The sequence below is a fragment of the Stegodyphus dumicola genome, chromosome 5, assembly GCF_044657685.1.
Source record: "Stegodyphus dumicola isolate Sdum_Otavi_A_Nest chromosome 5, ASM4465768v1".
NCBI classification, from domain to species: domain Eukaryota; kingdom Metazoa; phylum Arthropoda; class Arachnida; order Araneae; family Eresidae; genus Stegodyphus; species Stegodyphus dumicola.
In genome coordinates this window covers 105,858,833-105,877,598 of record NC_140772.1, presented here as the reverse complement: position 1 = coordinate 105,877,598, position 18,766 = coordinate 105,858,833, and the positions used below count along the sequence as shown (strand labels likewise).

The window sequence follows — 18,766 nt, the reverse complement described above, 5'->3', positions numbered from 1 at the left end:
CGTGGTGACGCTTGAATCCAAAATCTCTAACTCAAGAAGCCAACATTTTATCTACTAGGCAACAAGAGCAACCTTAAATTGATGTCGATAGATTTTAAAGAAAAATTAAAAATATGGGATTTCGAAATCCATTACTATTTTCTCGCAACAATCCATAGCTTTAGATTATTTTGCAAAAATTATCAACCATATGTAATTTATGGTTGATTATCAATGTTTATTATTGCTAATAAACTTGAGAGTTTTCCTTTAACTAATTTATAAAGCTATTTATTCTATTAGGATATGCATTTTTTTATTATTATCTAAAATTTTTATTAAGATTACTTCATTTGACTTTTTCCCGTCAAGAAACATTTTTGAAACTGCAATCATTTAAAAACCGTGGTATAAACTGGACGTTTGAAACGAGATGCCTGAAACTGACGCGTCAAGCGTCGAAAAGTTGAAGTTAAGTCAACTCACGCGTTCTCCTGTCGTCCGGAAAATGCCGCCTCTGAGCTCGCTTCTGATTGGTCAACGCTTTATGCCCGAACGCTTGATCGCGTTGGTGTGAACTTGACTTTTAGGGGTTCATATATCGGAGGAGTGTTTTATGACCACACTGTATTTGCCCTCCACAACGTTCAAAAGAGCCAAAAACTAAACCTTTCTACTAAGTATTTATACATCATATTTGTTATTGCTTCTTAATTCACGTCGAATAAGTTCATGAACAGCCACCCCGCTAATTACATATGAATGTATATAATCTTTTCCGTGAATTTTGAAAACAGTAGATAACAACAACTGAAGGAGTTTCACAAGCCGAATTCAAACAATTTTTTTAAAGAACCTTTATAGTATAGTAAAAGTATACTCATAGAGTTATACTTTTATATAGTACTCATAGAGTTATAAAAGTATACTCATAGAGTTATACTTTTATAACTCTATGAGTGTTATCTACGCAGTTACATGGCATGAAGTTTTCCATTTAAGCGGTTCATGTTTTGAAAAATCACACTGTACAGAGTTCCTGCTTACACGTATCTATTGCCTGTCTTATGTTTTAAAGTTTATTAAAAGATTTGTCTGCTTGTGGCTGCTGACGGATAACAGACAATAATTTATGTACCTCAGGAAAGAGCCGTTTTTCCCTGTGCTCCAGAAATAAACTTCCTTTAATGTAGGGGGTCTTCAACCTTTCAAGCCTAGAGCCCCATCAATAAATTCACAAAGATCGGCGAGCCACATGTCTGTGAGAAAAATAGTGTAGTCAGAAAATTTATATAAAAAAAAAGAAGGTTTGTTTCGAAAGAGTACAATTGATTCTAAGCGAAGAGATAGTGCTACAGATTTGCATATATATATACATTGTTTCCAAAAAGTCAAATGGAAATCGAATTAAAATGTTTTAAAACTTTTTTTAACTGTGGAAAGAAAGAATAAAGATGATTGTGCAGAATGATGCTATAAAATGCTACATTACTGCTGCAGATGGTAGTTACTTTAGTTTTAATATGAAATTTGACATTGTTTTTGCTTGATTAAAGCTTTAATATCCGGTTTAATATGTGTTGTTGCAATTCGTAAAGTTTTCTCCAAATGTCTGTATGTCCGCAATGTTCTTGTTTTTGATTTTAGTATTTTCATTTTAACTAATAAGCTGTTCACATATTTAAGTACTGCCAAAGACAGAAGACATGAAAAGTGCATGTTTACGAATTCCTGGACACTTGTCTTCGGTCACGTACTTCGAATAAAAATCAATTAATGTAGGATTTTTAAGAAACTTGCATTTTACTGCAGAGTCACGCTGTAAATCTATAAATTCTAATTGAAGTTCAGGTGGAACACATTTTACGTAAGATAAATTACATAAGATAAGATAAAGAGAAGTTTTTGAAAAATTAGTCATTTTCAGAAAATTTTATCTCAAATATCAGGCATGGCAATAAAATGTTTTAAATATCAGTAAGAGAAAAAAAAGTTTTTTTTTACGACAAAAAGCTGACAAGGCAATTTTTCTTAAATTCAGAATTTCTTAAAATTCAATTTGTCTTCGAATTCAAATATGGGGCCACTAAAATGCCTTCAACGGGTCACGGGTTGAAGATCCCCACTTTAATTCAATATTTTGCCTCTCATTTTATATAAATAAAATTCATATTATGATTTGAGCTCATTTCCGGACATAGATCTGTGGCTAAATACGAAGGGAAAAAATTCGCATCCTCTAATAGATCCAAGGATTTTAATTTGATTCAGATTAAACATAATATATGCTTTGGAAACAAGCTATATGCGAAAGTTCGTGGTTTCATGACTAGTTTGTTCAATCAAATATGGCAAACGGAAGAGTTCTCTGCGTAAAAAAGGAACGTATTTGTAGTAGAACTTCTGAAGGAACTGATTCATACTTCCGCTCTGGATGGCGGTACCGCCGAAAATCCTGCGTAGTAAATTATCTTTCGTCATATTTAGAATGTCAGTCAAACTGACAATATTCAAAAATTTTGTTTTCGCAGCCACTGGTAAGCAGCTGAATGATAACAGAGACGCTTTTAATTTTCAAGCAATAATTTGAGAAATATCAAGACATTTCTTAAAATTCGAAAAATTTTCCGTGGAAATTTAAGCTCCCTTAGAATTTTTGCCCTAGTTATAATTTTTAATTACTGAATCCGCTGCAAGTCCAGGAAAAGAATTAAAATGTTCTCACAAATTACTTAAATAAAATAGAATTTTCTTCAAAACGCTATAGGTATCTTTAATTTGGTGTATTATTATTTGCATTTATGTAGATTGCATAATGTCAAAACATCTTTTCAAATTACAATGAGAAATCAACCAGAAGTCAAACTGTTAAAGTTGCAGATCTCTGGGAATTCATTTCGGGCTTCATTTTCAGTGGTCGGATGGTCTGGCTGTATAAGAGTCTATGGTTTTCTCGAAGATATAGCTTTCCTTTACTTTCTTATTTTTCGGAGGGATATATAACATAAATAAAATTTGCCCTGGAAACTTCCCAAAGGCATCTCTCTCATAGCCAGGTGCCTCTAATAAGCTTTGGCATAGTCAAATTGACATACCAATTTAATTAAAATGGATAATTTTGAACTGCTTTTTAAATATTCTGAGAAGCGGTAAATATTACATGCCAAAAAATATTTATAGCTGTTTTGGTTTCCTATCCCGAAAATGCCAAATACACACAGATATATATATAGTATATAATATGGAGTTAGGATTATCAGTTACGTAAGTCGCGTATTTTGCTGCGAAATTAATTAAATAATCAAGAGATGATTAAAATAATTAAATCAATAAAAGTTTTAAACTGATTAACAGGAAGGATACAATTCAAAATCGAAATAAAAACCAAATCATATAATGAAATAACAAGCAGTTGAAGGCTCAAGGAGCTTTTTCAAGGAGCAGCCGAAAAATTTTCATTTGAGACACGTTTCAGATTCAGATCCGGATAAAATTCAGAAACGTGGCTTTGTTGAAAACTTTTCTACTGCTCCTTGAAAAAGATCAAACAATTTTCAACTATCTTTTATTTTATTATGCTGCTTCGTTTTTGTTTCAATTTTGATTTATAGTCTTCCTGTTAGTCAGTTTACCACTTTTATTGATGTAATTATTTAAATTATCTCTTGATTTTATCTCTCTCTTTATCTCTCTCTCTCTCTCTCTCTCTCACAACAAAGACCAAAAATTGAAATTCATAATTAATAAATTTCAAGTAATCCATTAAATGTTACAAAGAATTTTAAAAATGTTAAAAACCAAAACTTTTTAAACAAGCAATACCCCAATTTAAAAAAAATAATATAATTTAAAGAAAATGATCATAAACAGAAGAGGAATTCAATCAACTTCAATGCCGCTTCGTCAGGGAGGAGGAACATATATTATATTTTGTTTTTTAAGAAAATGTTTTATTATTATATATATATTCTGCGTATGAGAGAATTTTTTCCGACATATAGCAAACCATGCACGTAACTGAAGTCGTTAATTATGAGACTTCAGTTTATTCATCCATACAATCTTAGCAACTCATCTACATATACTACTGCCCCTCTGTAGTGGCTTTTACTATTTCACCTCCATCTTTTTTATGTTATCGAAGTTTCTTCCTGTTACTGCGTCGATAATGACTTTACCTAATAAAATACTGTAGCCTTCATCATTCATGTCTTTAAGCTACACTTTGGTATTTTTTATGCCTATATTTTATTTTTTTATTTATATGTTACATATTTTTCTGCCTATGCAATCCCTAACTGTAAAAGAAAGGAGTACAACGAGGGTCAGTGCAGTTACCTTGTTCTTATAATGAAATCATATAATGAAATAACAAGCAGTTGAAGACTCAAGGAGCTTTTTCAAGGAGCAGCCGAAAAATTTTCATTTGAGACACGTTTCGGATTCAGATCCGGATAAAATTCAGAAACGTGGCTTTGTTGAAAACTTTTCGACTGCTCCTTGAAAAAGATCAAACAATTTTCAACTATCTTTTATTTTATTATGCTGCTTCGTTTTTGTTTGATCTTTTTATAAAACTTTCCTGTTTATGATATCAGGAATCAGATTTACTTCAACAAAAATAAGCGACGTTATTGCATTATTGTTTTTTAAATTATCGAGAAAGAGGGAGTGCAGTGTCTGTTGTGGTTAATTGTAATAAAGTCTGCCATAGCTGTCCAAAAAGTACTTCAGGAAGCCCAGGAAGATACCTCTGTGCTCTTTTGTGCTTGGGTGAAGAAATTTAAAGGTGCATAAAGACCACGCTTTGTAAAAATTAAAATTACTTACCCACTGACATCGTCTAAAATTGTATGATAGGTCAGAGAAGTATTGAACAGATGTCAAAAAGACAAAAAGAGCGAGAAAAATGATACGAGAACTTAGTTTATTAAAGTTTCCACTATTTTTGTGGAATTAGAGAAAATTAGACTACAGTTTACTGAAGACATGCCAAACAGTTTTGTCTCTGTTTAAGGTAACGCGGAGCCGACTAATATATTTCAAATGGCCATAGATAACATACGGAAATAGGGAAAAACAAGGTAAATGGTTCTTAGTTTATTAGACACAGATTGCAAATTTGAATGTTTGAAATGAGGTCAGGCTGATGGCCTTCTTTTGCACTCAATGCATTGTTGCAAGCGTGTTTGGAAATCGAGGCACACGCGCTTATGTAGGCCTTCATCAGAACCTCAATTTATCGGCAGTTGTTTGTTTAAGTTATTGAGTATTCATAGTATCCCGGAGCTTATGGTCTTACAGGAACACCTATAAGAAAAAGTCTAATGAATCAGTTTCACGATACGAACAGAGTGTCATACGAACAGAATTAACATCCTACTGGACAATCCAGTACTCAGTTGCGACTGAGAATAGACATGGTGTCCTCACTTCCACTGTTACACTTCCCACTAAACCTGACCAAGCTATCATGCAAGCGCAATATTCAAATTTGAGTGGTGTCAGTTGGCTTCGAGCTAATATGGATTATGATTTCTTTCTTATAAATAATTGTTTATTGTTTTACACTAAACCACGTTTCAATACATTGCTTCATTTTCGTGCATGAATTATTATAATAGCAAATTATTTTGGGGGGAATGGACAACCTGTAGTCCGAGATCCATTCATCACCGCAATTAATAGAACTTATGTGTTTTCCGCGAAAGAGTCAATTAATTATCAATATTAGCGTACATTTTTGGCAACAGAATTACAAAACATATTTTTTAAGCATCATAATTTAGTCATTGAATCAACATGAAACTGCGGTGGCCAAACGCCGACGACAAAACATCCTAGACCCTCATCAAGGGTCACAATGCATTTCCATTTATTTCTTGCTAAATAGTTTTCATAGAAGATTCTACAAATTGTTATGCTTTGAGACACATGGCTTGGCGAAAGCTGGTGAACACTGTATTCTTTCGCCTTTTTAAGTTGTAAATTTTGGTTTATTATTTCATTTCCCTTTGTTGCAAATGTATTTAAAAATCGATTTCTGCGTTGATGAATTTTCTCTTGTTAAATAATGATTTAGTTTTAGAAAACATTAAAAACAGTACTTACCTTTCTCGGATATTCCTGTGGAGTCTTCTTTGCATGTATTAAAAGTAATGATTGCTGATTTTTCCGTTTCCAATTAATAATGCTGCTTATTTTGTACTTCAAAAATTTAATACCATCCATTTTACAATGTTTTTGAACTATGGAATAAGAATATTTCCCTTTGGAAAGCGCAAAAACGTATCCTTCAATTCGCAGATCATTTACATGTGACAATTTGGAAAAAAAATTAAAAGTAGCATATTACACTGGTGTGCAAAAATTAAGGACGAAGTCGAAAAAGTAGCATATCAGCTGAACGAAGAGGCAGAGCGGACAGAAAGACCAATCAGGAGATTAAGTAAGGTGATGTACGGTAGCACATGCGCAGATATGCAGGTAGACGTAATGGGGGAGTGTTTGAGTAGTATAAAGCATGTTGTCGGTGTAAGATCAGTATTTCTCGCAAAGACATTGCACGCCGTATAGCAGTTAAAATCACACCGAGTTGCTGCCTCAGCGAGAAATGGCGAATAATCAATCTGTTAGACGACATCTGGATGCTTTTAGCCGAGGTCGAATCATTGGGAAGTTGGAGGAAGGCCGCAGTGTGACAAGTGTGGCTGCAGAGTTCGGAATTGCTCACAGCATCGTTTCACGACTTTGGAGACAATTTCAAACTACAGGAACAGCTATCCGGGGGTTTAGTAGTGGTCGTCCACGAGGAACCACACCAGCAGATGACCGGTATATTGCCTTACAGGCGGCAGACAGCGGGAGAAATCGCTAGACACACGACACAGGCGACTGGACGACCGATATCGCGTTTTACCGTGGCCAGAAGGCTGCACGGTAGTGGTCTGTTTGCACGACACCCTGTACGGTGTGTACCTCTAACGCCTGCCCATCGGAGAAGGCGTTCTCTGTGGTGCCGGGAACACCGGAATTGGAGAGACAATGAATGGGGACGAGTACTCTTTACAGATGAGAGCAGATTCAGTCTGTATAGCGATTCTCATCGCATACTCATCTGGAGAGAGCGGGGAAGCCGCAATCATCCCTCGAACATCATTAAAAGGGACAGGTATGGAGGTGGCGGTGTTCTCGTTTGGGGAGGCATCATGCTTGGTAGTCGTAAAGACCTTCACATTTTCGACGCTGGTTCAGTCAACGGGATCCGTTATTGTAACGAGATTCTTCTTCCATATGTGCGTCTTTTTAGAGGCGCTATGGGTTCACAGTTCCTTTTCATGGACGACAATGCACCATGTCATCGCACAGTAGCTGCCGAACAGCTCTTAGAGAGTGAGGGTATTGAACGTATGGATTGGCCGACACGATCTCCGGATCTCAATCCCATCGAGCATGTATGGGATTTTCTAGGCAGACGCTTGGCAGTTCGTACCTCACCACCAGTAATGATTCCGGAGCTTCGATTGGCGCTGCAAGACGAATGGGCAGCAATGCCTCAACAACTCATTGACACCCTCATTCTCAGCATGGGCAGACGCTGTGAAACCAGCCTAGCAGTCAGGGGAGATCATATCCCCTATTAAAGACCGGATGTTTCTTGCTGGGCACCCATCACAGGGATGTTTCGGCCTTCAGTCGCATTGCGCTCCATGCTAATTTTTCAATAAAGTTTAAGTTTCTTTTTATCCCTCTGATTTCTCTTTTAGTAAGTGTTGCTTACATTACTCATGTCCTTATGTATTGGGGATCTTACTGTATTAAATGTGTTGATTTGGAAAGCTTTTGTACAAAGTTATATTGAAAAAACCGACTCGTCCTTAATTTTTGCACACCAGTGTATATTTCTCATTTTAAAAAGCTATTACGAGAAATCTTCATTCCAAACCATATAAGGTATCTCCCCCGCCTTCTTAGCGAGCCTTCGTGGTGTAGTGGTCCGCACGCTGATCGCGTAATTGAGAGGTCCGCGGTTCGATTCCCGGTAAAGGCGTAGCAAATTTTTCATCTTGCTTTCAAAAATACCTAATGTCTTTACAAGCATTTGCTTTTTTTTTTTAATTCTTTATGGAAAGCGTTCTAAAATGTGTAAATATCCTCTATAGTTTTAAGCTGTTATCGTGTTACTAAACATTTGTATAAGATTTAGAATATGCGTGAAAGTTAAATAAGAAAATATAGTAGCTATTTATGTTTCGTGTTCAAGAAATAAATGCTTTTTGAGTCAAAACGACAAATCTGAACGGCTTGCCAAATCGAATGTCGAAATATATTTTTAGCAACAGCTGCATATATTATTTTTTGCATATTATCATATTTAATGGTAGAAAGTAAGAAATTCAGTAATTTGAGAAACATTGCATTCGATTGTAATATTCATAGCATATATTTGTTACATTCGTATTTGTATTATTTGTGACTGAGTAATCCGATTAATATAGCACCAGTATCTAACAAATGTAATAAAGAAAGAGCATTCGCCATTAAAACCGCAAAAGTGTCGTTTGACGTATGCGAATAAAAATGGATATCGATTACGAAAATAATGTTAAAATATCGCCTGAAGTAAAAAAAAAAAAAAAAAAAAAAAAAAAAAAAAAAAGGTAATTTCCATAGTGGGAAATAATGGATCGTTTAAAACATTAAGTGGCATTTAAAGCTATTTTAATGACAATGAACAATGACATGGACAGAAACATATACATAGAATAAATAAGTCTGCTGTTCTGGCATACGTCGCAAGGAGAGCTTAACATTAAAGTAATCGTAAGTAAGATTCCGCTGTTTACTTTCTTTTATGATTTAACAGTTTTAATATCCAGTAATGTACTTGTGGGGAAAAAATAAAAAATTCCTAAAAAACTTTGCTTTTGTAAATGTATTTGTGTATGTAAGTATTAGCTTTTTATGCTTATTTGCTTTTGTAATATCTTTAAAAAAATATTATATGACTCAACACTTTCACTGCAGTCTGTATAACAATGGTGTCATTAAATCTGTTAGCATTAGAAACCATGACGAAAACTGATATTTCAGTTTCAGTTAAGTATAAGTGCAATTTCGCTTTTGAGTTTTTGTAAGACCCTTGAATGTGATCTCAAACTCTAAAATCAAATTGGTTTGGTTTATTTGATTATGGCAAAACACAATGGGTAAAACAAGGGGTACCTGCCTAAGAAGAGGGGTTCGCCAGTGAAGGACTTTCTAAGGGAAACTGACTCGTACACACGTTACACAGGGGAAAAACCACGAAAATGCCCTGACAGCCAGCCCGTTGACTGCGATTCAAACTCTGGACCGAACTACCAGTGTTTACCGACTTTATCGATCGGCGCTACTGGTAGGCGTGGATTAAATATTATGCCGCAAGAGATTCAAACTTTTTTATATACAAATAATATAAACCTTTGCTAAATCTAAGTACAGAGATCGGGAAAATGTATAAAATTTCGATTTCGTAATTTTCTCAAAATTGACTTAGTAAAATATAAAGATGTCGAAACATGAATATTTGCCTCATTTAAAACAGCAACAGGAAACAAATGTTTAAAACCAGGAAGTGTATTTTTACAGCCAACAATTGCGATAATAAAGGCACAAAATACTTTTATTGACACTATATAATGTATATTATGAAAGGGCTTTTCCGATTCTGATTCGCTAACGATATGTTAGCTTCTGTGCGAAATTCCTGAATGCACAGTGAAACCTAATTTACAGGGATCCTTGTGTACTTTTAGAAGATGGTATAAAAGGCCAGGTTGAATATGTAGTTCTAATCATTACAGCAAAAATAAAAAAAATAAAAAAAAATTGCAGTTTCATAGCGGTTAAAATTAGTTACTTAAAATATATTAGGATGTGCAGGCATTATCTGCATGAATAGAAATACTCCATGTTATGTATTGTACTTAATATTAACAAACTTGGTTCATTTCGATTTAGCAAAGGACTGTATACAATATTTCATAAAACTAGCTAGAATAGTCATATTTTATTTACATAAATAGCTGTTTAACATACATTTTACTATCATGTAAGACCAAGTAACCTTCCGAAAATCGGCTCCCTTTTAATGTGAATTTTGCTAATTTTAAAAATTTTAAAACATGTTTAGATCTGAAACATTCAAACTAATATCATAAGATAATAAGATGTTTTGCCACATCCACCATATAGCCCTGGCATCGCTGTGTGCATGTAACAGTCGAAACTTATGTGTAACGCATGAAATATTTTAAGGTTATACATTTAAATTAAATTATTTGCATAATTTACCATAAAATATTTCATGTATTACAATCATGAAATTAATTTAAAGTCCCGAGTTTCTGGTGTTACATGCATATAGTTAGTGTCTAGTGAATATCTCATCTACAATACGTTTTGAGTACGGAATGAAAGGATAATTTGTCTTCTAGGTACTGGATAAGAGAGAGTGGAAGATTTTCAAGAAAGAATGGCGATCCTTCCAGAAAGACAGCAAGCAAAAGAAGAGATTAAGGAAATGCTGGAGAAATCTGCCTCGTTTCTGCGATGAGAATGACAACCAGAAGATTACGATGGACGAGTGGTTAGCCTGCACGAGTATAACACGAGGTCAGTTTCATGAATGTGTTACCTTTAAAAATAAAGAAGTGTTTTTCGTTTCCTTTTTTATGGATTACAGGAAATAATATAATAGAAGACGAAAAATCCGTAATATCTAGAATTTAATGTTATGCGAATTTTAAGATTTTTGCAGATTTTAGGTCATAAAAGGAATATCATTAGATTTAGATTTACAAAATGAAGAACGAATAAAGATAAATTTGAAAAAAGTGCATTAAAAGCAATCAATTTCTTTTTGGTTTTTAATGGTTTAATACTCAAAAATGTTTCTCCTAATTTTTTAAATATCAGTGATGCTACAATAGTTATAAAAAATTATTTTGTGTGCTTTTAATCTTAATCGTAATCAACAGAATCAGTTCAGAATTTGCAATACTGCAGTTCTTAGCATGCTGAATTGATAATGACGATATTTGGTTGAGTTTTTCAATAGCTTCCATATTATTTATTAACAAAATATACTCTCTTTTATATTTACTTTAATAAATACATGTGAATTATTAATATTATAGATTTGAAAGGAAATATGATTATTCTTGTGGGAAATTTACCTTTTCGTTTTAATTTCAATTTTGTATTCCATTTTATTTTCACATTTTTTTAATTCCTACATTTCATTGAGAAATTTGCTATTAGATAACTATTGTCTCTTTGAAAAGTTAAGTTTTCCTCTGTGTTTTCGGAATAATCTTATATTCCTTATAAATTATAATTTTCAAATTTTAAAAAATTTTCAATGTAATATTTAATGGAGACATTTTAAGCCCAGGTTTTCCATGGTAGTAATGAACTTTCTCTAATCCATCCAGATAAGGATCCAGTTTTTGTCTCCGGATGATAAGCAAAGTACCAAGTTTCATAACAATTTGTTTGATAAATAAGCATTAACATCTGTTATTTGGATCAAATCATGTGATATAAAAATTCAATTTCCTTGCTATCCTGCTACCAGTGTATAAGGAACAAAAAGATAATATATTTGGGTACTTCTTTGTCATAGCAGTCCCCAACCATATTTGGTGATTTTAGATTTGCGCCAATAATTTTGCCATGTTCGTGAAGCGCGAAATTAAAAACAACACGATATATAATAATAACTATAATACTCACATGTCCTTTCCTATGAGTATTTTTAAGAATACTTATCCTTATTATTATTATTTTATCGCATGTGGTTGTTCCAGTTAACCGCAGCACTTTAGCACATATAAAGTTCTTTGTTACACCATTTCGCGGACCTTAACTCCTACCCAAGAGTACGTAAATCTACTAACAGTGACGAACGATATTCTGGAACCGCTGAAACACAATTTCCAACACGGAGGCCGTTCTTCTTTTTTGCAGTTTTTAACATTGCATCTCCAATTGGGTTCTTCGCTAACATAAAGTTTCATGTTCTGGCCATTTTCGCATATTCGTTTGTCAAGTAAAAGACCTCTTTATTACAGCTAAGTACCCAATTTTTTTTTTCAAAATTAACATTATATTTCTGTGAGCAATGTCTGCACTGATATTAAGGTAATAATCTGTCATTTGAATACGTAAGATGACGATTTTTTCAGCAACAATGTCGAAATGTTTCGATCTTGTTATCCTTTCGGGACTGCGAAGAGCTACCGCATCTCGATTCATCATCAGTATTTTAGCGCCACTCATCAAATCTTCCAACGGAAAACAGGGAGTTGTGTTAATACTTGATCCCCTTATGCTTTACATAAACATTTCAACTATCCCCGTCCCTGTTTTTCTCGCTATTGAAACAAAATTTTATTGTTATTGTTTGCTCAACTTTTGAATCCATCACAACAGATGTTCACTGGATTAAAGCTAACGATTAACTGTATAGGCATAATTTTAGGAAAAGCAAGTTGCAGCATCATAGTAATAAATGCTATCAGCTATCATTCGTCAGCTTTTCTGGAATTTATTTTAAAAAGATAATTCTAAAGCTTTGTGCATATCTAGAATCACAACAGATGTTCACTGGTTTAAAGACTGCTGAAAATTCTGTTCTAATTTTGCAAAAGCTCATTGGCTGTACTCATCAACACTAACAAAATTCATCGCTATTTTCATAATCAGAACACTTACAGAATCCGGGAAGTAATTTGAACCAGGACACTGCACTAAACTCTGATTTGGCCTGAACGATACGGTACGTTTGGTCATTTCAAACTACCGTAATAGCTTCCTGATCTTGGGTATTTGATACTTTCTAATCATTTTTTACTTTAATTACTAAATGGCTGCTTATTTTTAGTATTTAGAAAAAAGCTACTAACCAGTCTTTTTTTTTTTTTTTTTTTTTAAGTCCAAAGGGAAGTTCCTGAAGGACTATTGTTTTCGTTTTGCGATTTTGCGTCGGACTCATAAACGTCGGTTCACTTTTCAAACTGTTGCCACAAAATGTTAGAGTCCTGCATTATATTTGAAGAAATTAAATAATGAAAAATCTGCATAAATGATTGTCTATTTCTCGCATTGTGATAAAACAATGGTACATAGAGCCATCGAATTTTGAATGACGAAATCCTACTGCGAATATGGGCATCTAAAATCCCAAATTTGGAATTTGTTTTATTATAGATTTTATATTTTGTAAAACTTTAACGAATTTTTGATTTACAAACTCAATGCTTTAAAAGCGAGAAATGGCAACGTTATATAGAAAAAAAATACTTTTATCTCCAGCTCACGAGACTGTGTATATCGGAAATTCTAAAGATATGCTTAATTTAACATTATTTTGCGATATTGCTCTTGAACTGAATTTTATGGTTTAAGTGCAAAGAACATGATATTTAATAAATAAAGGTAACACTCAAAACGTTAAAAAAACGCCCCTTTGGACGTAATTTAAAATCTGAAAGTTTTTTTTTTTTTTTTAATATATATATATATATATATATATACGTAAACTTTCGCTAAAAATTCACTTTGATTTGTTTGCAGTTAGCAATAATTAAAATGAATGTCTTTTCTACAACCGAGGTATTTTTCTTTATTTAATTTAATCTTATAACTGAATTTTTATTTATTCAAAATATATTTCTATAATTGAATTTTTAATATGTACGCTGTAAGTTTATCAGAACATAATTTAAAGTCTTCTTAATTATTCACTCAAAATTAATATCAATCGACTCATTTTGAAGTCTTAAATTCTTTTTAGCATATGTGAACAAGCATTTTAAGACTGTCTATTTTTCAGATTCCAAAGGCGTCCTTCCACGAAACCAACAACGGCGTGGCAAAAATCCCTTCAGTACTATCCTGAAAAGTGATTAAGGCTCGCTTCCTCTTCATCTGTTTAAGCAAGAGAGAATGCCCGCTGCTGCTGAGAGAGACACTGCAAAAAATGTTTCTCTGCTTTGAATATACGTGAAAGTCTCAAACAATACAAGTCATATTATCGCCCAGTGTTTGTATTTAAAAGTTCCGTTCTACCGACCTCTAAACGTCGTATTAATAACTAGTATTATTTATTTAACTTTTCGTATGTTTGGTGTTCTTCAAAAATACAGTCAGTGTAGCATGCAAAGCGTACAATTACCAGCTGTTACAGTGCATCCCCTACATGTATGGATTATCATCAGATGTCGAGCAGAAAAAGTTATCTCGAGTTTATGATTATTTGGTATTCACTCTCTGGAACACTTGTCTGAAGGTATCTTCACATAACCTTTGATTATGGAATGTTCAGGTTCATTTACTGTAAAATGCGTAAGATTTTCTGTTAGAGCTAGATACCGCTTAAAAAACTGAAATACTGAATTTTGGAGGCATTCACGAATCAATAAGAAACTTAAGTGGTAGCTGTGAAAAACATATTGTTGAAGGAAAAAAGTAGAAACTAAATAATAATATATATCATTTTTATGGCGAGAGAATTTCTTTAGTTGTTAATTACTATAATTGGTCAATTATATTGTGGAAAAATGAAGAAGTTTACTTGAAACACAGAAGCAAAATAACCTTTACAGATATCAGAGCAAAAACTGTGTAAACTACGTCCGAATACGTACTAAAGTAAATATTTTAATAACACGTACAAGAAATCTATATAAATTTTACAAAAATATGTAATTTAATAAATATTCTGGAAGATTCAGCACATCCAAAACATTGTAATTTCGACAGAAGGAAGATCCTAATTAATTGGTAAAGGAGACTTCTGACTGACAGATTGTGCTTTTCAGTACAGGATTTAAGCCTTTATGCATTAGAAATCTTCTTTTATACTGCTACATCAAAATGCTTTTATTACTACTGAATTAAATCAATATCATATTTTGAACATGATTGCTCTTCTGTTTAATAATGCTTCATGCTACTGTTCAACATATTCTCAAATGTCGTGAATAAACTTAGGTCAAAATGTTTATTATTATTAAAAATGACTATTCATATATTTCTGTAGCTCATCTTAAATTCAAGAAAGTAATTCATTCAAGAGAAATTAGAAGAAAGAGAAAATTAACTTATGAAGGTTAAGCCAAGAATTATTTAGAATTCTTAAGAATTTCATTCTTTAAAATTCATTATACTCTTTAAAATATGATTTAATTGAATATAACTAAGTAAGTATAACTGAATTTCTCAAGTTATTAGTCTCAAGTAACGATTTTGTAATGCAGTACATCCATGATCTAGTAGTAAAACAGAAGACTTCCCAGGGAAACCATGTTGAAAATTGTTTCGGAAAAGCGAAACATTTGATAGCTACCTAAGTAAGTCTGTTTTATATAGTTTGATGAATGATATCAAGTATTTGTCGAACAGGTGTTATGTAAAGAAGACGACCTCGGCATTTCTTTTTCGTTGATGAAAATGCTTCAGTCATCAGATATTACAAACAAAACAAGAATCAAATGATTTTCTGATATTTGTGACTCAGTGGGTGAAATTATTAACAAATGAACTTCCATTTTCTCGAGAAACTCGAACTGTATATTATCGCATCTGGTTGCAACTAGTCTATATTTCAGCCGCCATAATTTAATAATGTAATGTTTTTCTTCGCTGAACTTGTAAGCTGTCAAAAGATTTTTTTTTCTGGATGTAAAAATGATTTTCTTCAGAGAAAAGGAATGGCGAAATTATTAAATCAGGAATGAATATAATTTCCTTTAGATAGTATACTCAGAATATTTAACTGCTCTTTCCAGATACTTACCTAATATTACATTGATTTTTTTAAATCGAAAGAAAAACATTGTGGTTTTTCATAAAATCATCACTGAAAGCACTTAAAATTTGTTTTGTTGTTTGGTTTAATTACTCATGAAATACGAAAACATTAGTAACTTATTAGGGTATTTGTTCTTAATACCATTTTTCTAATTATTAATAATTGTTTGAATTCAATTTTAATTTCAAATTTATTAAAACAAAACATTTTGCATCATTATTTATATCAATATCCAGCATTTGATCATCGTGATTTTTGACACTGTGAATCATAATTAATTTTAAATATTGAGCAATAGAGGAATTTTATAATTTCGCCATTTCTTTTTATACATAATTTTCTTTTCTATTTAGAAATTATTCCTATGAATTGTTGTATTGTGTGTATTTTATATTATTGTAACTTAATTGTTGTGATTTGATATAATATGCTAGTTCCCTTTGTGTCAACTAAAAGCTGTGTTAATCCTGCTTCTTTTATTTTACTGTGCATTGTGCATGACTGTAGCTTATTTAGTTGAATGGAAAAAGGAAACTATGGATTTCCTGTTCAACAGAATGAATCTTCACATTTCATTTTCGTGTTATTCTTTAACATTTCAAGCTCATTATATTTTTTAACTATTATTTTCGAAAACAACTGGTATTATGCATCAGCACTTTAAAGGTAATAAAGATTATCAAAAATTAGATCAATATTCTTGCTAAGGAATAAAGCGTATACTTAATGTTGCAATTTCTCTAGTTAAATTCAAAAGTAGTCAAGCAAATAGCATGAAATTTTTTAAAAAGTTCATCTTTTTAGTTATGCTTTTTACTTAAAACGTAAAAATGAGATCTCTTTATATTCAGAGCTTTAGGAAAGCAAAGAATAAAAGAGAATACATTAAAATGTTTTAACTATTACAAAAATAGTAAAATCTTATATCCTCCTTAAATTAAATAATACTGCATTCTTGAATCCCCTAATACCAGGCTTTTCTATCTAATCTTCCTGAGCAAGTTTAAATCTTTTCGCAGAATGTTCAATAAGAGCCGTTCTTTTGAAGATTGTACAAGGCATTAACACGTGTATTTTGCTTATTTTCTTCTGATAAAATTATATGCTTGACTTAATATTTGCGAGATCATAATATTCATTCTAATGGTACAAACACGCCTCCGAATTCTAAATTCCCATTTTTTGATATAAAAATTCATTTTTTTTATTCCAAACTGATATTCATCTATTAGTGATATATATTTTGCAATCTGAAAAGGAACTTATTTTGGATAATTTAAGATTAAATACTTGATTTTTCTTTAAAGTACAAAGAATATCTTTAAAGTATTAAATATACTGTGAGGAGTATAATTTCTTTAAAGTATTAGTCTTATAATGATTAGCTACAAATAATTAAAGTGTTAGTACAAAATTTTTTCAGAGTTCAGCAAGTCAAATACTACGATCAGAATTTAAATTTTCATCTCTTCAGTACCACTTACTTAAGCAAAGAAATTGAATGCATCAAGATTATTTTTATTAATTTATATAAAGCTTGCTTTGACCTGTCTCATACACACAATCTACTGTCATAATGTTTAGAATATTTATTGTGAATGTTTTTCACAAAAGCTTGCCAAATGCGTAAACTAGTCCACAGCGCATCTGATTATATTGAGGGCTTTATTTAAAACGTTTGCTACTGTATGTCATCAAGTATGGCGTGCAATACTTTGGGAAGATTGTATGATTTCTTGTTCTTTCCAAGATTTTGCGTATCAGTCAAGAAAATATTACATTTATCAGTTGGTTATATAATCTTGTCTAGTGCATGGTTTAGGTAACGCCATTTCGCAAAGTCAGCCATGTAAAACATTTTCCCTGTTTTAATTTTATTTTTCTATTATTTGAACTAATTGATTTATCGTATAGTTAACTATACAGCGTAATTTTAGTATTTATTTTATAGGTTTTATTTTACCAAATTTCTTTTTAAAATTTCTTTTTAAAGTAGTGGAATTTATATTTTTCTGTAACAATTTTAACAAATAACCTTTAATTATTATTCTGTTTTTATTTTCAAAATATACTAGTACATTTTATTGATATTAATGGTCATATTATATTACACTGGCAATCTAAAACACATTTAATATAATATATTAAGTGTTCGATGCTTGAAATGAAAACAGTGTTTGTTATTAAATAATTATCATCTAATTGTTATGATTCTAAGACATTTTTCGCATATTTAAATATTTCGAAGAACATTTTGATGAAAAATTACGTTCCAAATTCTAAGAACGTTATACGTGTTACTATACCAAAATGAAATTATTATTGTTTAAATTAATTTCTGTCTTGAAAAATCATGCATTTTTAAAATGCAAGATTGAAGTAACAGTAAAACAAATGTAGTGCCATGTACAGGTTGTCGTAGTGCATCCGTGTGCAGATTTGAGATTCGAAATAAAGCTGAATTTGTGTGTAACTAATAGTTCTGTAATAAACATGCTTTTTTCCTTTTTTGTCATAAAGAGTGTATTTATTTATTTGGTACTTTTAACTTTATATTTAATCCACGTGGCATTTTGAAAATCATTGTTTTATTCAGTCTTAATTAACATCCCTTTGTCTGTAATAATATTAATTAATATTAGCATGATAGTCATTTAAGTGAAAAAGAGAAATGCGCAAATTTCACTCTCCCTCCACTGTCGGTTTTAGTGCGCCAAATTACATACATTTGCTCACCTTGTAGAGACATTAGGTATTTTTGAAAGCAGGCAAAATGAAAAATTAGCAACGCCTTCGTCGGGAATCGAACCTCGGACCTCTCATTTACGCGCTGAACTTGCAGACCACTACACCACGAAGGCTCGCTAAGAAGGCGGGAGAAATACCTTATATCCTTGTGGTTTAACATCTCTCATCGCTGAACACTTT

General features: G+C 32.1%; 1 protein-coding gene across 7 annotated transcripts in view; it reads left to right on the top strand.

Annotated features, from left to right (window-relative positions):
* Positions 1-18,357, top strand: part of LOC118188578 (SPARC-related modular calcium-binding protein 1-like) — a 426,446-nt gene extending 408,089 nt beyond the window's left edge. For all 7 annotated transcript variants that reach the window (XM_085816954.1, XM_085816952.1, XM_035359050.2 and 4 more), the window contains 2 exons: positions 10,458-10,635; positions 13,859-18,357. In XM_085816954.1, the coding sequence (XP_085673080.1) occupies positions 10,458-10,635; positions 13,859-13,935 (255 nt within the window). In that variant the 3' untranslated portion in view covers positions 13,936-18,357. The remainder of the gene's footprint in view (positions 1-10,457; positions 10,636-13,858) is intronic.
* Positions 18,358-18,766: the final 409 nt, after the last annotated feature.